At 40.3% G+C, this 20,490-nt stretch overlaps 1 protein-coding gene across 3 annotated transcripts in view; it reads left to right on the top strand.

Moving 5' to 3' along the window:
- LOC107391254 (metabotropic glutamate receptor 4) overlaps nt 1-15,481 on the top strand; it is a 270,494-nt gene extending 255,013 nt beyond the window's left edge. For 2 of the 3 annotated variants that reach the window (XM_015968452.3, XM_070545017.1), the window contains exons 10-11: nt 3,671-3,917; nt 10,828-15,479. In XM_015968452.3, coding sequence (XP_015823938.1) covers nt 3,671-3,917; nt 10,828-10,877 — 297 coding nt within the window. In that variant the 3' untranslated portion in view covers nt 10,878-15,479. Of the gene's footprint in view, nt 1-3,670; nt 3,918-6,278; nt 6,325-10,827 lie in introns of all 3 variants that reach the window. The other variant, XM_015968453.3, reaches the window with a different exon arrangement.
- Nucleotides 15,482-20,490: the final 5,009 nt, after the last annotated feature.

Genomic DNA, 20,490 nt, shown 5'->3' with positions numbered 1-20,490 from the left:
GAACCATCCAGCTATCCAGTCTCTGTCAGATTATCAAAAGCTTCTTGCGGGTGGGTCTTCCAGCCACCCACCATGCCTGATCTCTGCCTCCTGACCTCATTTTTCGCCTGACCCCTGCCTTGTACTCTGCCTGCCATCACGACCCTCGCCTGTCCTCCACCTCGTCTTCAGTCTGTTCCCTATACCTGCTTGTCTGATCTGGTTTTGACCCTCGCCTCCTCTCCGACTCTGTCTCCAGCCTCGCCATCCTCTGGTAGCTCTGCATCAAATAGACTTTTAAAGGTGCTTTTCAGTGTTTGGTGTCCTTACGGGTCCTTCTGGTTCGGTTCGTGACACTGGGTACGTAGACCGACAGATGGCGTTTCATGTGTGTTATAAATCTCCAAAGATTGTTGAGAGCGAAACATTCACTCCCACTCAGAACTAAATGCTTCCCCGGATCCGCTGGTTCTGAATAACATTCCACACACACACCATCATCTCACGTCTCACTCCACCTTACTTCCATCAGTACACAGAGTGTTTAAGTTAGTCTTATTTAAATTGTGTAGAAATAAATTTCTTAACTATTTTAAACCTGACTCTCTCTCTTTCCTCGGAGTTAATGCGAAGTGTCAAGTAATCCCTGCAATAAAAGGTTCTGATATTCTGGTTAAAATATTCAAAGATCCATCTGATTGATATTTCATATTTGGAATCTCACATTTCATGGTTCATAAGTAAAATGTAAACTACCCATCCTTTACAAGTATCTCGGGGTCGTGTTCACGAGTGAGGGAAAGATGGAGCACGACATTGATAGGCAGATTGGTGCTGTGTCTGCAGTGATGCGAGCGTTGTACCGGTATGTCATGTTGAAAAGAGAGCTGAGCCAGAAGGTGAAGCTCTCAATTTACTGGTCATTCTACGTTCTTACCCTCATCTATGGTCATGAGCTTTGGGTAGTGACCAAAAAAAGGAGACCTCGGATACATGCGGCCAAAATGAGTTTTCTCCACGTGGTGGTAGGGCTCTTCCTTAGAGATAGGGTGAGAAGCTCGGTCATCGGGAGGGGCTCAGAGTAGACCCACTGCTTCTCCACGTCGAGAGGAGCCAGTTGAAATGGCTCGGGCATCTGGTCAGGATGCCTCATGGGTGAGGTTTTCTGGGTACGTCCAACTGGGAGGAAACCTAGAGCAAGACCCAGGACACGTTGGAGAGACTATGTCTCTCACCTGGCCAGGTAAGGCCTTGGGATTTCCCCAGAAGAGCTGGCCCAAGTGGCCAGGGAGAGGGAAGTCTGGGCCTCGCGACTCAGGCGTTTGCCCCCGCGACCTGAATCCAGATAAGCGGAAGAAAATAAATGGATGGATAGATGGATGATGTTGTTCCTCTCCATCGCTAGGAATAAAGCAATGAAAATCACACCGCTGCACTTTTGGAATGATGCAGGGAAGTCATTAGGTCACTTGTATTGATGTTATCTACATAGATATGAAATTCATCACTGCAGAAGTCTTTTATTAAAAAAATTTCTGGATGTTTTACACTGAAACCATATGTGATGTCTAGCCCTATGTTAATTGCGAAAATTGTTGTGTCTGAGCGACTCGTGGCAAAGATAGAACGCGATCCTATCTGTAGCTGCACGACACAGCTTGCCACTTCTGGGTCACCCCTCAAGAATATCAAAGCTTCTCAGCTTATGCCTGAGTGGGGAAGGGGTGGGTGTGGCCAGTAACAGCTTGTTTTCTTAAAGCAAAAAAGGCTCATTCTCTAGAAGGTACTGAAAATGTCGAGAACAAACCAGCTTTAATCATTTTGTGTGAGAGGGATTTTGTGCAAATAACTTTATAAACATTTGTTTTACATACTGCAGAACTATTATAACTTAAGGAAAAAAGCCATAACAAGTCCTGTTTAATGTTAGTTATAATGGTGGTCCTCAGATAGACTAGTATGTTTAGTAGTGTTACCTGGTACAACACGTTTGAGAACTACTGCCTTGAGCCATTACATTTATGACAATTTAGTTATTTTTTCTTACGTACTGGTGTTTGATGGAGCAGCATTCCTTGTCAAAGGAGGACAAGTTCTCCTGAACAAGGAATTCCTACAAAATGGATTCCTACATTCAATACATTTTGTAATGGTTTTTGACCAGAGATATTTTCAGATATGGGCTGAAGGAGCACACTGGCCATCATTTCAGCATGTCAGGAAGGATTTATGTCAGCAGGGCCACTAGAAGTGGACAAGGGTCTAGGCTCCCCTCAGAGAGTGACTCCACTCTGTACCATAGAGGGCTTGCAATATTGTTCCGAACTCACCCCAGGGCAAGTGTAATCTTCTCAGGAGATTACAACACTCGCCCTGTATCACCAAAAAGGCTCTTGTACTGTTTGGAGTATGATCGAATACAGGGTTTATCACTTCCATCGTCAGCTGATATATTTTTTCTTTAATTCATTGGGAGACTTTATTCTTTGCATGCCTTCTTAAATACTGAGGGTTATTAGCATATGTGGTTCCTAAATTAGGGCAGTGAGCACAAGTTCTCCAGATTCAGTCCAACATTTGAATTTGAAATTGTTGTTAATTACATATTTCACCAAATGCTACAGGAATGAAAAGCAGCTGTCATCAGTGATTAAAACTCTATGTTGGCTATTGTAGAGGTTTTCCTTTTGTACTTTTAGCAATGCGAAAGTTTAGGTTGCAGATCCCTGCTCTTGTTATCTTGTCGGTGAGAACTTAGAAGAACTTATCTTCTCAGTGGCCTAGTGGCATGAGATCATGGGTCCAAATCCATGGTTTGGTCACACTAAAGAATTAAAAAAATGTAACCCAGTGCCTCCCCGTTTGGTTAAATCACCAAATAGTTCCCGAGCGCAACCGTGTCTGCAGCTCACTGCTCCGTCATGGGATGCGTCAAGCGTGGAGAACAAGTTTGACCAGTGTGTGACGACTAATGGGACTTTATAAAAGCTTAGAAACTCTTGTTGTAGATTACAGTATTTAAACATGTCTGAATTACCTTTGCTGTTTTTGCGTACTTTAAAAATATATGAAATCAGGTTTACGCCAATACAGTTTCAGGTGCTGACTTGATGCAACAATAATGTGATGTGTATGAACACGTTTTATAAAATTACTTTGACTTTGAACTACTTTCTTCTGATAAATAAACTGAAAAAACAAAACAAAACAAAGGTGACCATTCCAGTGTTTTCCTGCGACTGGGATTCAAACAGGACCAGAACTTTTGGCCTGGATTATCATATCAATCACCACTGATTAGTGATTGTACGTTTATCATCACAGACCTAATACAATTACATTTCTTATGACTGCAGTTATTTTTTTGTTTGTTATTTTTATTGTCTGCACATTTAATATAACCAATTTAATTAAAGGTTGTCTCTCAGCTGTGTGCTCATTTGTCATGAAAGTGATATGTTGAGGGTATAATATGTCATCAGCTTGATTTCCTTAACTATGAATTATAGGATGTGTCATTTAAATCTAACCGCCCTGCTCTAGGATTTAACCTTAACTACGTTGGCACAATGTTCAAACTTCCATTGGAAAATGATTTACTTTGGGAGAAAAACTATTCATGGCGCAGGATCTGGAAAGTAAATAATATGTAACAAATGAATGTCTTTTGTCCACTCTGTCTCCTCCTCAGATGTATATCCAGACTACAACCTTGACCATTTCTGTCAGCCTCAGTGCATCGGTCTCTCTGGGAATGCTCTACATGCCTAAGGTCTACGTGGTTCTGTTCCATCCAGAACAAAACGTGCCCAAGCGCAAGCGCAGCCTCAAAGCTGTGGTCACTGCAGCCACAATGTCCAACAAGTTCAACCCCAAAGGAGGCCTGAGGCCAAACGGAGAGGCCAAGTCTGAACTCTGTGAAAGTCTGGAAACACAAGGTTTGTAACTTAATCTTTGTTAGAGCAAGAAAAACAAAAGAAAAACCTCAAACCAGTGTAGCCCTTAGAAATTAAGTATAATGTTTTTTTTTTTGGCTGATTGTCATAGTTTTTTTCACAAAAGCAGTTGAGAAATTTAGAAAGAGATGAAAGTTTGCATCAACAGTGCCATTTAATCTTCCAGGATTCACCTGATCATGCTTTAAAAGTACAGTGGGGCAAAAAAGTATTTAGTCAGTCACCGATTGTGCAAGTTCTCCCACTTAAAATGATGACAGAGGTCAGTAATTTACATCATAGGTGCACTTCAACTGTGAGAGACAGAATGTGAAAAAAATCCATGAATTCACATGGCAGGATTTTTAAAGAATTTATTTGTAAATCAGGGTGGAAAATAAGTATTTGGTCAATAACAAAAATTCAACTCAATACTTTGTAACATAACCTTTGTTGGCAATAACAGAGGTCAAACGATTACTATAGGTCTTTACCAGGTTTGCACACACAGTAGCTGGTATTTTGGCCCATTCCTCCATGCAGATCTTCTCGAGAGCAGTGATGTTTTGGGGCTGTCGCCGAGCAACACAGACTTTCAACTCCCTTCACAGATTTTCTATAGAGTTGAGGTCTGGAGACTGGCTAGGCCACTCCAGGACTTTCAAATGCTTCTTACGGAGCCACTCCTTTGTTGCCTGGGCGGTGTGTTTTGGGTCATTGTCGTGTTGGAAGACCCAGCCACGTTTCATCTTCAAAGCTCTCACTGATGGAAGGAGGTTTTGGCTCAGAATCTCACGATACATGGCCCCATTCATTCTGTCCTTAACACGGATCAGTAGTCCTGTCCCCTTAGCAGAAAAACAGCCCCAAAGCATGATGTTTCCACCCCCTTGCTTCACAGTAGGTATGGTGTTCTTGGGATGCAACTCAGTATTCTTCTTCCTCCAAACACGACGAGTTGAGTTTATACCAAAAAGTTCTACTTTGGTTTCATCTGACCACATGACATTCTCCCAATCCTCTGCTGTATCATCCATGTGCTCTCTGGCAAACTTCAGACAGGCCTGGACATGCACTGGCTTCAGCAGCGGAACACGTCTGGCACTGCAGGATTTGATTCCCTGCCGTTATAGTGTGTTACTGATGGTGACCTTTGTTAATGTGGTCCCAGCTCTCTGCAGGTCATTCATCAGGGCCCCCCGTGTGGTTCTGGGATTCTTGCTCACCGTTCTCATGATCATTTTGACCCCACGGGATGAGATCTTGCGTGGAGCCCCAGATCGAGGGAGATTATCAGTGGTCTTGTATGTCTTCCATTTTCTGATAATTGCTCCCACAGTTGATTTTTTAACACCAAGCTGCTTGCATATTGTAGATTCACTCTTCCCAGTCTGGTGCAGGTCTACAATTCTTTTCCTGGTGTCCTTCGGAAGCTCTTTGGTCTTGGCCATAGTGGAGTTTGGAGTCTGACTGTTTGAGGCTGTGGACAGGTGTCTTTTATACAGATAATGAGTTCAAACAGGTGCCATTAATACAGGTAACGACTGGAGGACAGAAAAGCTTCTTAAAGAAGACGTTACAGGTCTGTGAGAGCCAGAGATTTTCCTTGTTTGAGGTGAACAAATACTTATTTTCCACCCTGATTTACAAATAAATTCTTTAAAAATCCTGCAATGTGAATTCATGGATTTTTTTTTCACATTCTGTCTCTCACAGTTGAAGTGTACCTATGATGTAAATTACTGACCTCTGTCATCATTTTAAGTGGGAGAACTTGCACAATCGGTGGCTGACTAAATACTTTTTTGCCCCACTGTACATGTTATTACTTTAATAGAAAACCCTGTACTGTAATTCAGTCTACAGTTCACACCATGACTTTGGAAAAACATATTTTGAAAGTAGCCTTTTCCTTTTCTCTGTTTCTGATAACACAAAACTGTTTTCCCCCCTCAAACATTTACTGGATTTGTGAATCAAGAGGCATGACAGCGTGTCCACAATGTTCTGATTTTAAAACAAACTGAAAAGAGTGAATCTGGAAAAAACAAAAATGTCATACACAAAGATAATGTGTGTGAGTAGGCAGTCTGGGCGTGGGGACAGGCCTAAATCCAATCAAGTTAAGCACATATGGTCTGACGACTGAAGGTTCTGATTTTCTATTCTGACAAGTCAAACTGTAAACAGCGATGTGTATTAGAACTACAAAGCCTGCACCCACACTAGCTTGCATATCTTTTTTATGTGTCAGAAAAGAGTTGTTCCATCTTATCCAATTATAGAGCCCATTTGCTGGCAGTGACTCTCAGCCCCTGGTTTGAACCATAAATCTAACAACTGCTTTTTGTGCTTATGTGTCAGACACAGTTGAGGGAGGGGAGCCTTGTGAGGGGCTTTAGACTCTCAGGTAAATGAAAAAGACGATGACTTTCCCCATTGATTTTCTTTGACCACTTTTATTTTTCTGTTCGTTTCTTTCTAATGATCACTACCTGCAGTGGCGGTCAGAAGTTTACATACACTCACCATGGGCACAGATATCATATTAGTATTGGTATTTTAATAATTCATTTCCAGGGTGGCACGGCAAAACGTGCACTTCTCTTTTCCACACAAGGCTAAAAGGTAATTACAAACCTCTTAAAAAGTTGGACCCTAAGTACCTCTGCAGCCCAAAAAATAACTGTCTGGTATTTGACATCTACACTTGGTAGAATTGGCTGTGCTCATTTAAATTGGTTGGATTTCTCCAGAAATGAGGAACTGTGACATTAACAAGTCCTCTCCATGCTGTGTTTTTCTTCAGTTCAGCAGCTAAACCAGGTGATTTCAATCAGCACAGTGAATCAACCTTGTTCAGCTGCTGAGCAAAACAAAATCACAGCATAGAGTTGACTTGTTGATGCCAATATTCCCATCTCTGGATTTCTCCACACAGTTTTTAAGCATAATCCAGATGTTATTGATGCTTTGGGAAAAGCCCTTCCAAAAGTTTCTTGTTAGCAGCTTTTTCCAGTCATAAACCAGTTCTAATGAATGCTTACAATCATTGGTCTGTCAGAATACCCAGTTGAATCCAGGTTTAAAACCTGAGGACTTCAGGTACATTTGATGAGTTTGGCTGTTGTCCTCCTCTATTCCTTTTACTTTGTGCCATGCTCTAGTCCCACATCATGGTGCTACCTCCACCATTTCCCAGAGGGTGCAAAGTTCTGAAATTTGAAAGTCACTTGGGCCCGAAATGAGATTTTCTTTTTTCCTTGCTCTTCTGTGCTCCCCTCCTACACTGGGCTCAGGACAACAGACTCGTTTGCCCCCCCCCCCCCCCCCCCCTATTGGCGGGCTCGAGTGTTTGTACACTTCTGATCGCTCCTTTGCTTGCCTTTATCACGCACAAAGCATCCCGACTGTGAGTGCAGAATCTGGAATGACACAAAACAGTAATCACATGCTCACATGTCCACAGTTGACCAATACAAATGACGGAGAGACACTATGTCTGCATAGTGCTTTAAAATGACCAATCAGCATTGTAAAAATGTAGTTATTGTGGGGAAATGATACCCCTCTGCCTGAGTGCAAGAGACAAGCGATAGCCATGTGTCCCTTGTAATTTGTTCCCTTGTTGACACACACACAAAAAAAAACAAGATTTTGTGGTAATGAGACAACAACCACAATAAGAATGAACAGGAGAAGACAGATGGGTCTGCCAGCTCCAATTCTTTCTGGACCATCTATTCTTTATCTTGGCCTCGCAGCACATAAATATTCAAATAAGGTTCATTTATCAATGCTTCTTTGGGAAGAAATGCTTGGGATGAAATGGTGGTAAAAACGCCCCCCCCCCCCCCCCCCCAGTTCAACACCCAACATGGCACTGACAAATATACAGAGGTGTTTACCAAAAAAACATTTCCTCTCCACAGCAATTCTGCCCTTGCCTCTGGTTTTCAGCTGTCTTCTGGCTCCAATTCATCCCCTGTGACACATTCAATCAGCCAATGCTGCAGTGGGCAGATTGGTAGATTGGCACGGTGATTACCACCACTGAGCATGCTCACCAAGGGCAGGTTTATTTCAGAATATGACACACTTGCTGACACTTGCACATAAAACGTGTGCACTTAAGCATGACACACAAATAGGCAGAGTGTGTATGACAGTAGTCGAGGTCTTTGGTCTCTGTCTTCTGCCTATTTTTATCTTTTAATCACTGCTGGTTTGAAATATTAAAATATATATATTAATAAAATGTAGCTATCTTGCTTGTGTAATAGTTTGATATAATTATCTTTCTTCTGAAAACCCCAATCCACTGTCTGCAGCATGCTTTGCTTGCTGCACAGAGAAGTCTTTGCATGCGGTGAAAAACGTGCATTTGAATGGCTGTGGTAATACAATTTGCTGTGATCTGCTGTATTATGCACTTTAGATACATTTTGTAAAAACTCAGTATGAAAAAAAAAACATGTTAAGAAAATGCCGCACACACCGATGTTGCTCTTGGTTGCAGTGTGTGACCAGTACTTTGTCACTGACACAAACGTGGTGATGGGTCTTTGAAATGTCTTTAATGTTTCTATTGAAAAAGAAACACGTAGTCAGATCATTACTGGGGAAATCACAGCACATATTTCTTACGCACAGTTCCTACTTATTTTTTTGGTGCAATATTAAAGTTTTTCTTTTTTTTTCCCCCACATCAATTTTCACAATAAAAGACTTTTGATGCTTTAGACAATGAAATGCATCCAACCACAATCAAGTTTAAGTTTAAGATTTGGAAAGACTTACTTTCACAGCTTTTTGTGACATTTTAAATTGAATAAAGTGTCAAATTCAATTCAATTAAAAATGGTTTATTAATCCCAGAGGGAGATTAGAGTTTCAGTACACACAATTCTGAGATCAGACATACATACATACATAGACACATGACAAGAATTGGTGACTGTGGTCATTCGCAACCTGAGTCGCGCTACCGTAATAGATCAAGAGGGTTTATATGAGGATGGAGTGAGGGGGAGGGAAAAAGGCACTTCAGAGTTACCCTCAACAGAGAGGGCAGCTTTGCCATGCAAAAAAACACCTGAGACAGATATGCACACAGACTTCAGACATTACACAACATAAGTGTCCACTAGGTGGGGAGGTAGGGTTGGGACTCTCCTCACTTCGGTGCGTGCAGCCGCATGGAGCAGCGCTCAACACCTCCGTTTGGACAGGGGAGGGAGATGATGGGTTAGAGGGCACATTGACTCCTAGATACGGTTCCACGGCCTTCACCGGTCACAGTCCCGCCCAGGCTGGGATAGGGAGAAAGGGTTTCCATAGCGATGGCAGCATTCCACATTTCTTCTGAGGGGAGAGTTATCACTTCAGCCTCACACACTCCAAGGGCACCAGATTCAGATAAGATTTGTTTTGGGGATAGACAGATAATTTCCTATCTGCCTTAGAGTTCTGTTGGTCTTCAACCCCTCTAGATCCAATAATGGCGTAATTAATCTATCCCAATCCATGCTGATCTGTCAACTCTCTCCTTGATCGAATCCACCTTCTGTGCCAAAGCCTGAATCTCAGCCAAAGTTACAAGCTTACGACTCATCTCGACAATTATATGAGTTTGTGAGTTCACAGCGCGATGCATTCCATCCCTTAGATGATTGAGCCAATATTCCTTGAAAGCTCTTTAATTTTACAGTAAGCCAGGTAACCGCTCAGGCCAAACAGCAGGAATCCCAACACCAAAACGAATCTCGTGATTCTTGATATCATCGTGATAGAAAACAATACACACATATTCATACACTTTTTGGACCAATAAAAAGCACGCACATGACATTGTTGCCAATAGACCCTGGCCTAGTTTACAGTCAGGGAATGATGCACATAAAAAAAGATTTTTAAAACTGAAAATGTATTTCAATCAATCAATTACCTTTATTTATATAGCACTTTCACATGGCCCAAGGGCCAAACAAAGCACTGCACAACAAAAGTAACACAGAATTACATAAAGAGTAACAACATTTAAAAGCAATTAGAAGATCAGACAAAAACGTGTATTTGTAGATCTAAACTCACGTTTTGTCATAGGTTCCTGTCTCCTAAAGCAGCTATTACAATTACATGCACGTGGCAAAATATGAGAAAAGGTTTAATGTCTTTTAGGATGAAATATAAGTACTTTCCTTACTGACAAGTTGGCAACCGAGCATCATTCACACATTTTATCAGAGTGTTTTTGGTTAAACCACTTTGAATGCTTCATGAAACCAGAATGAAAGTCATGTTTTTAAAAGTGTGCATATCCAACATTTGACCAAATGCACAGATACTTAGTTTCTGTTTTATATTTCAAATGTGCTGGAATCCATATTATTAAAGATCAGATGAGTTAACTGGACTTTATAAATGAACCAGACTCTAAAACACAACAAAAATATGACCTCAGACACAATTTAAAGTCAACAGTTTAGTAAAGGGCAGCATGAACCACACAAAAGGAAATGAAACACAAAACCTGCAGTGTGTTTGTTTGCTTGTAAAACCTTTAATTTATTCTGAATTATTATAGTTTTCCTTTGTAGTTTATTTTGGGATTGGCAATCTCAGATTTGCTCTTTTAATGGAAAAAAATCTCACAAACTCTTCTGCTTTTCTACAATTTCCAATCTTAATGTGCTGCAGTGACAGAAATTATTTGTGTAAACATAATTTTCCATTAGCCACCTTGGTATTACAGTTAGTTCCACCTGTTCATGGTTAATGAAGTCATCTATAAATAGAGTCTTGCATTAATCGGTATTCCCGCTATGTGGATTCCCAGAGATTACCCTCCCACATATCTTTACCGTTCACTCTGTTTTTGACTCTTTGCTTCTTTCTGCACCTTCACTTACAGCGCTGTCCTCGAAGCAGACATACATAAGCTACAGTAACCATGCCATCTAAGACAAAGGAGAACCACTGGAGACGAACAAAGGCTGGTCATGGGAGGGATCATTTGTTTAAGGAGAATTTTGGGGAGTTACTGGAGACCTTTCAAGCTGCTACAACAGGGAAGACCAGGGTGGAAATGTGGGAAAAGGATGCCATATTTTTCCACAGAATAATGCTTGGATGCCAGATTGATGAGAAATCAGCATGGCCAGGGGAGAAGTGAGAGCTTGGACCTGTAATTTCCCTCTTCCCACCCTTTTATAGGACACAAATGAATGCTGATCAGTGATGAAGACTGCAACCAATGGTATGATTTTTAAGTGTATAGCACAGTTTCAGTTCTCTCCATGGCCGAATCATCTTGTTCCAGCAAAACCAGGGAAGCAAGTGTGGTGTTTTTATGTCAAATACAGTTGGTGAGATGGGCAAGTATAGAAATATAGTAATTATTTTTGTTTGCAGTTGTTGGTGGAGTTGAAAGCTGCAGTACTCTTCAAACTGTACATGCCTTACTACAGCACACTCACAACCCCTTCATGGACTAGCCACATGCAAAACACGTAAAAATAAAGCAGCAAGACACCTCAGTTGCTTTATTAATGTTTCATAATGATGAAGACACCGTCGTCTTGGCAAACCTACTGTACAGTCCCAGAGCATGCTAATGGGAGCATCACGTGTTCTGTGCTGTGTTGTCAACGTCTATGGAATGCAACATTTGTCATAGTGTCCCACGGTGAAGATGTCATTTTGAACCATTACCCATTAGTTTGAAATCACCTAAAATAAAAGCCTCGGTTCCATGAAGGGTCCTGGACGGGTCGGTGTGCACCGATAGTGGTCACTGTTTTCAGGAAAGTGTTTCAATCGCAGTTGGACTCTCACCTGGCAGGCGTGGTTATACCTAAGTGTGTACCATTGACCATCGAGTCATACCAGTGTGGTGAGGAGTGTTTAAAGTTCTGCTTGCTGGCATCTTCTCACATTTACGTATAAATAAAGATACAAACTAAAGTTTATATTTGCTAGTCAAAGTGACATATTTCTTTTTCCTGATCAATAGCCTGTGCTGTGTGACATCATCCATCCCGTCCTAGCCATACCGCTTCATTGACAAGTTGACCTACACCAGAAGCAGGCCCATGAATGGCCTGGTCCGAGTTGGTTGTATGGCCGGCTTTCACAACAGAAACACTGAAAATAGGGTCCCTTCTCATCCCAACCTGTACAAGACCCCTCAATGGAACCAAGACTAAAACAATCATCATAAGGAGTCAAAATAATGTTGCCATTAAACCTAATTTCCTTTACATAATCCTTTCAAGTCAGCACAGACTTGATGAGACTTACAGCATTTTTAAACATCTGAAACTGATTGGTCCTTATTTATCTTGCAGCTTTTAACTGAATTCGGCAGTTAGAAGTATTTTTCTGCCAGTGTTACTAAAGACAGTGCATTTAGTAAACCATTAATAATTGATTATTTCAGTCTAGACAATGTAATCTTAGCCCTAGTCTCTATCGACCCTTTCCACATAACACAATGCTTCTTAAGGGAACACCCAACTCTAACATTTATAAATACTGCTCTCGAAGAGCCTCACCTAGGTGTTCCACTTATTCAGACAAGTGAACTGGGCTTGAACTAGCAAAAGTCAGGCTAAACTGTCAAAAAGTCACCACTTTTGCCCATTGTTCAACACTCCTGTAACTCACTGTTGACATCCACTTTGGTAGAACAACATAACCAGGTGCAAACGGTCAAGTAGCAGGGTTAGACTGAATATGTGAATATTTTAGCTAAGGTTTATGCGTTTATGAGTACTGAGGCTGAATTTAGTATTTGCATTATTTTGATTTTGGTTTTTATTTGATATGATTTTTTTTTAAGGAGCACAATGTTGATAGCCCCAGTGTCTCTTTATTGGTTAGTGGTTATTTGTAGAGCTGACAATGTTTATGAACGGCACTTAAAATAGTGTTTTATGAGGGTAGTTCTATGCAATGTCTGGCCCACTTTAATTGAATGGCATATGTTGAATGTCGACAGGCAGATTGGTTTGTGTCTGCAGTGATGCGGATGCTGAGCCGATCTGTCGTGGTGAAGAGGGAGCTGAGCCAGAAAGCCAGAATCTAGATTTACCGGTCGATCTACGTCCCAGTCCTCACCTATGGCCATGAGCTTTGGGTAATGACCGAAAGAACGAGATCGCGAATACAAGCAGCCAAAATGAGTTTCCTCCGTAGGGTGGCCGGGCTCAGCCTTAGAGATAGGGTGAGGAGCTCGGAAATTCGGGAGGGACTCTGAGTAGAACCGCTGCTCCTCCGGATCGAAAGGAGTCAGTTGAAGTGGTTTGGGCATCTGGTCAGGATGCCTCCTGGACGCCTCCCTGGGGAGGTGTTTCGGGCATGTCCTGCCGGCAGGAGGCCCTGGGTCGAGCCAGGACACGTTGGAGAGGTTACATCTCCAATCTGGTCTGGGAACGCCTTGGGGTCCTGCCGGAAGAACTGGTGGAGGTGGCCGGGGAAAGGACGGTCTGGAGCTCCCTAGTTGGGATGCTGCCCCCGCGACACGGACCCGGATAAGCGGAGGAAGATGACTACGACGACGACGATGTTGAATTTAACTGGTAATTTGACTTTTTATTGATATTATAATATGTAGAGAAATGTTTAACTAACTTAAAGATTTTTAACAATATTTCCATTGGTCGTTCTCCCTGTTCCCCCTCCACGTCCAGACAAAAGGGGTTATTCTCTATGACTCAGTAAAATGTCTCTGCTATGTTACAGCATGGCAGATGCAAATCCATAGCTATTGGGTCAACAACTGAGATTAGAAGTGCAACCCTACTCTGATCAATAAAAGAGTTTAAATTAAATATAAACTTGATATGTCAATATTTTACAAATCGTACTGAGGTGCAATCACTGTAGTGTGTGTGAACAGTGGGCCTTACAACAAGGCTCCCCTTACAGATGCACTAATTAAGAGTGGGAAAGACAGAAAACTGACTGGTTTCTTACACGATAATGAGCCATTTCTTTTATGCACTCTTATTCCCACCCAGTCTGAGTATTAATGATTAATAAATTGTGACAGAATATTTAATAACGTATCTATAAACTATGTATTATCCATTTTTATGAGGAGCCTAAAGTACTAACAGTGGGACCATCAGCAATACTGTCAAAGGAAGAGTTTACAGTTGATGATTTAGTAATGTTTATTTTGCTGCACAGTGTTTACACAGTACATGCACTCCTGTCTCTTTGAACTGACAACAAACATTGCTGCAATGCAAGTGGTGAATAAGAGTTTAATTGTATTGTTTACATCATCTAAATTGTGCTCCTATGCAGTCGCTGCTACACATTAAGAAAACGTTAGAGAAGTGCATCCGTATCCTGTAACTGGAATGTTTAGATGTCTGTATTTTTTCTGTTAGCTTGTTTAGTCAGAAGAGTAACTGCTTGAATCTGGACCACACCTCCAAAATAAAAAGCTAGTTAGCTAGACACAAACACTTTTGTTTCCATCAGACAAACATAAAAGCACCAGCCCGGTTGAGGCTGACCCAGTCAAGATGTGTTAGGGAAAATAAAAATGTTGTGTTTCTGATTATCATTTCAGAGAAGCATTATGATGTACAGCGATTGTACAATAAAAAAATGTTACAGATAAGCTCTGCTCTGCTCTTTACCAAATGTATGCTGTCTGCATTTTATTCTCTGCTCTGAAACAAAATCCCTACTAGATAAATAAGGGCCAGTGCCTCATATCACTGCCATTCCCCCCATCCTCATGGTGTTATTTCAGTTAAACCCATTAACATTTTAAAAGTGTCACAAACTCAATTCAGATTTAAAAGTGTAAGATTTATAATATTGTGAAAAATGCATTTCTGTCCTAAGTCTGAAGTGCTCGTCATAAATAGTAACTCTGGAATTTGTTTCATTAAATGTTATCCTCAGCGATGCAAAAATTCTGTATGTTGCATGTCAGAACCCATAACGAGTCATTAGAACAATACAAAAGAAAGGCACCTTGTCCAGATGGAAAACTACTGCAGAGGATTATAGACAGCTAACCGTTTCAGTCGTTAATTCTCTCAGCTTAAACAAAGCTAAAGGTGATGCCGCAAAAGGATTTCCTCACCATCTGATCGAGTATTGTTTGTGGGATTGTTTATATTAGTGAATATGAAAATTTACTTCTTTGTTTCGTTTGAATTATAATTTTTTTTCTGTTATTATTCTTTTATTTTTTTGGCACAGCTTTTATTTTTCTACAACACTGTGTGTGTTAAAAAAATTAAATATGTAAGTGCTGACTGAAATAAAATGGCAAGTTATTGTACGTTAATAAAATTGATTGATCATGTCTGCTTTATGTACGGAAATATTAAAAATACAGATTAAAAAAGTTACAGTGCCTGGATATTTATGAATTATCTATATAAGAAGAAAAAAGGTCAAAATGTGTTGAGCATGTTCAGTTTTTTATACAAAATGTTTCTAATAAAATACTGTTTTGCTAATTTTGTGTACCTATTTCTTTACATGTGTTGTAGTACAACTATAGTAAGAAACAAACACGTGCTTGAGTTTTGCATCTCCTGGTATAATTCTGCAAAGATAAGCTTCAAAGAAATCCAAAAATAGACAATTAGAACGAAATGAAATTGGATTTAGGATTTTGACTTTGTCTTAATAAAAGTAAAGGCAAATATTACAAGTTTCCTAATCAGACCTGCTTAGGTGTTCTGCTCCAGACTCCACAGGTTGTTCAGCATGAAGGATTGCTGTATTTTTTTTTGTTTTGTTTTGTTTTTATTCAGGTTGAACATTTCCACATGTTTTCTCCTGAAATTGGGATAATTATGTGAGTGTTATTTCAGCACACAAATCAATAGACACTTTTATGGCAGGCTGACGTAGATGGGGTGGGGGGTGGGGGTGGGGGGTGATAGTTCTTACATTAAAAAAAAAATCACAATAAAATGAATGTATAAAGATGACACATTATCTGGTTGACTGAACTTTATTTCTGATTATAAGCCTGATGTTCCTTAAAAGATACTGATATAACCTCATAACTTATTGTTTGGGTCCTAATAAAGTTACTCAAATAAATGTTATACAATCACACATCTAATTGAAAGATCTCAATTTAGCTGGATGTCTTTAATATGCACAGAACATCAATAATCTTAATCCTGTAAAGATTTTATGAGATTTTTATTTGTTTTCATTCATTAGGCAACTTACACATGTGTGACTCCAGTGGACCATGGCTAAGTTATTGGTGAAATCTTTATTTTTACAAATCCTGCTATGTTAGCTCTAAACGTATGTGGTGGCAAATGAGTCTTTGTTAGTAAAACTGCAACGTTGACCTTTCTATCTACCATTTTTCACCTTGCTAATATACTTGAATTGGGTTTAATCTAAAAGTTACTCTGTACTCTGTTACTAATGGGTAACAAGCATTTTTTTCTGAACACATACAAACACAGATAAAATTATTATCTCATGTATTTTTGCTGTAGGTGTTTATTCACTAAATTCAGTAAATTCTTGCAGTATGTAGCTAATTAGTGCTAATTATAAAGAAATCAGCTTACTTTGTATGCAATGATACAATCAAGTAGTGAATGCAATAACCTACACTAGAGTTCATCAAGGTGATTTTTGTAGATGAGCAATCTACATTCAGTTCACATACAGCATAAATCTGGTTCAAAATCAGAGCTGGATTGTGATGAAAGAGTCTGTATTTTAGTTTCCATCATTTTGACTAACGTATGCCACCAAGATAGTTGCACATGCAGAGCCAGATCTATGGAGCTGAATAAAATGAAGCTATTACTCAAAAAGACCAAATTAGAAAGTGGGACTCGAAATTAGAAAGTACGCTTGAATCTTAACACCTTTCCCTTTACCTACATAGAAGCTGTCTGAAGGTAAAGGTTACATGTGGTGCAGAACTACAACTTTTGCATGTGATTTGTATGGTGAGTTTCATCAGTAATCAGACAAGCCACAACCTTAACCTTGGTCGATCAATATGGTCAGCTACACCTGCAGCACAAGGCTTCAGCAAATTGAGTATATATCATATCATCTATAAAAGCTGAAAGAATTATGAGGCACTCTAAATGAAAAGTAGATCTACTGAAACTATCTGTATAGGGAATGTATTGCAGAGCTGAAAATGCCACTGGACTGATAATTGATAAAGTACTATCATTAACCATCTGCGTTCTACTTTAAAGGACTCCGCTGCATGATTACTAAAGTATGTACAGCTTGGTATAATTGGCTACCTTCTAATAAATAGCGTATGCAAGAAGGAAAATTTCTTTGAGCAAATGCAAAGCATGCTGCAGTTTTTAGATGAACCAAGCCTCTAATAAAGGCTGTTTGTTCCACACAGACAAAAGTTTTAATGTGTTACTTTTTTGCCTTGCACGCAATATTATCAGCCCCTCTAACATGGAAAGATTAATGTCATCTAGAACTTGGAAAGAAGTTTGTCCTAAATTCACATCAATGTGTTTTTGCTCTTTGGAATTGTGCTGTCCTGCATAAATATCACCACAACTTTTCGCCTCAGGAAACATCCAGATCCCCCTTTTGTAGCATTTTTAGGGTAATTCTTCATCTTTTATCTAAATCCCTATCAAGTCTCACTTGCAGATGATAAAATAGGTAATTTTTACTTTTAATTAGCCTTTCCAAAACTAGAATAGTTGTCAAAAAGACAGTCAGTACTTTCACTGAAAATGAACTGTGTCTGACCTTACTTGAGTTTTGCTCAAGACATGTTCTTTTCACCACACAATTCTCTTTGCAAAGGAGCCTATTTTAAGTCAAACTGATTATTTTATTAATCAGTTTTTATGTTTAAAATCGATGCAGAGATTCAAAGACAATGGTGTATCAAAGGGCTTCACAATGCAATCCAAGGTGATCCTGAGTGAAAAACAACTGTCTTACACAGAACAAGGACCTGGATTTGAAACAAAAGCTTCATGACTTACACCACTGCCATTGGTGTTAGCTCTTCCTATCAGTTTTATGTCCCAGTAACAAGGTCAGATTTTATTTTGCTGGTAGAAACCCTCAGAACCAACGCAAACCACACATGAGGACATGACCACACCCAGTTACTCAGCATTATTGTCCGTTTGCCATATGTACAATTATTAGCAGTAGATATGCTGTAGATTTCTGTTCTGAATTTACAGGATGAATAATAATTTTTATATACATGTACTCATTTTCTTTTAGCTATACTGATGTTATAAGACAGTTGAGCTTCATTGTTTGTTTCAGGTTAGCTCGTTGGAAGATTCTAATACAAATCTAAAAGTAAACATGAAACAGTGTTTTAAGTATATGGATTCTGCCTGCCCATCCTGGAAGTCTGCTTTCTTCAGTTCCAGCACCACGGCTAGTGCCTCTCTACTGCTTCTAACGATCAGCACCATGGACAGCGGCAGGCCTAGTTTAGAAGTTAATCCTCTCCGGCTCTAAATAAGTTTTGATAAAAGGACGAACAACTAAGTCCTTCAGGGGTACTTCTGAGTAAAAAAAAAAAAAAAAAAAGCTCACAAAATATGTATGTGGAGTAACCAGGTAGGTAGGTTTTGACTGTTGCAAATCAGCAATGCCTGCCTCCAGAGGGTTAAAAGGCTGAGGCTGTCAGATGCTCACAAAAGATCATTGCTATTTGTCCCCAAATCTAAGTGATCTTTACATGTCATTTGAGATATCTGACTTAAACTTAAAGACAGATTACTTTTAGTTCCTTAGATTGGTCACTTAGACGGGCGACGGTGGCACAGGAGTTAAGAGCTCGCCCCGTAATCGGAAGGTTGCTGGTTCGAGTCCCGCTCAGTCTGTCGCTGTCGTTGTGTCCTTGGGCAAGACACTTAACCCACGTTGCCTGCTGGTGGTGGTCGGAGGGACCGGTGGCGCCAGTGCTCGGCAGCCTCGCCTCTGTCAGTGCGCCCCAGGGCAGCTGTGGCTACATTGTAGCTCATCCCCACCAGTGTGTGAATGTGTGTGTGAATGGGTGAATGACTGATTTTGTTGTAAAGCGCCTTGGGGGGTTCCAGGACTCTAGAAGGCGCTATATCAAATACAGGCCATTTACCATTTACCATTTAGAAAGATGCTTTTGACGTTTGAATAGTTGTAAGAAAAGGAAATTGCTTAGTCAGTCACCTGACCTGAATGGCATTACATTATTCTCCAAGAACAAAGTAAGGAACCTTGGTGTTATCTTCGACCAGGACATGTCATTCAAATCCCAAGTTAAACAGATTTGTAGGATTTCCTCTTTCCACCTTCAGAATATTGCAAAGATTAGAAGCATCCTTTCCATGAGTGATGCTGAAAAACTAGTTCATGCATTTATTACATCAGGATTGGATTACTGTAATTCATTACTCTCAGGAAGTCCACAGAATGTAGTTAAACGTCTTCAGCTTGTCCAAAATGCTGCAGCTAGAGTTCTGATGAGAATTAAAAAGAGAGATCATTTCTCTCTTGTCTTAGCTTCCCTACATTGGCTACCTGTTGAATGCAGAATACATTTTAAGATCCTCCTTCTCACATATAAAGCTCTTAATAATCAAGCTCCATCATACCTCAGTGATCTGATTGTTCCATACATTCCTAACTGAGCACTTCGCTCTCAGACTGCAGGTTTACTGGTGGTTCCCAGAATATCTACGTAAAATTAGGATGGGAGGAAGATCTTTTAGTCATCAGGCTTCTCTTCTGTGGAACCAGCTCCCAGCTTTAGTCCGTGAGGCAGGCACCTTGTCTACTTTTAAGACTAGGCGTAAAACATTCTTATTTGATAGGGCCTATGGTTAAAATCTGATGTTAGCCTACATCTGGACAAGTGGGGGAGTAGAGGGAGGTGGAGTGTACAGTCGGTAAAGACGGCTCTCCCTTGCCCTGCCTCCAACATGCCTCCATCTAAAAAGGCTAGGCTATCCAGAGTTATCTCTGTAGTTATGCTGCTATAGGCTTACACTGCTGGAGGATACACTGACCACTTTTCAAACTCTACTACTTTCTTCTACAATCTGCCCTTTAACTGTATTATTTTCTGCTATTTCAGCTGTTAATTTTATTTTTTCTCTAAGTGCTTTTCTCCCCAGAAGAAGCTACAACGATGTTCTGCTGAGCTGTGGTGGCCTCATGGAGGGGACCATCGTCTCTAGCACACTGCTGCTAATCACTTAAACATTCTCCCTCTCCTGATAATAACTTTTTGCTGTCCTTGTCGTTAGATGTGCTACTGCTAGTTTACCCAATTTAATTATAGATTCACTAGGATAAATACAATAAAGTTTATCTCTCGCCAAATAGAATATTTACTTAGAAATCACAATGTTAAAATAGACACATTGCTTGGTGTGTGTGTGTGTGCATGCGTGCGTGCGTGTGTGTGTGTGTGTGTGTGTGTGTGTGTGTGTGTGTGTGTGCCTGCTCTGTCTTCTCGATCCCCAGTGAGTCGTGGTGGATGGCTGCTTATACTGAGCCAGGATCCTCTGGAGGTTTCTTCCTATTAAAAGGGAGTTTTCCTCTCCACTGTCACTAA

The sequence above is a fragment of the Nothobranchius furzeri genome, chromosome 15 (genome assembly GCF_043380555.1).
Source record: "Nothobranchius furzeri strain GRZ-AD chromosome 15, NfurGRZ-RIMD1, whole genome shotgun sequence".
Taxonomy (NCBI): domain Eukaryota; kingdom Metazoa; phylum Chordata; class Actinopteri; order Cyprinodontiformes; family Nothobranchiidae; genus Nothobranchius; species Nothobranchius furzeri.
Note: the sequence above shows the minus strand (reverse complement) of the source record. Positions and strands in the feature narration are given on the sequence as shown.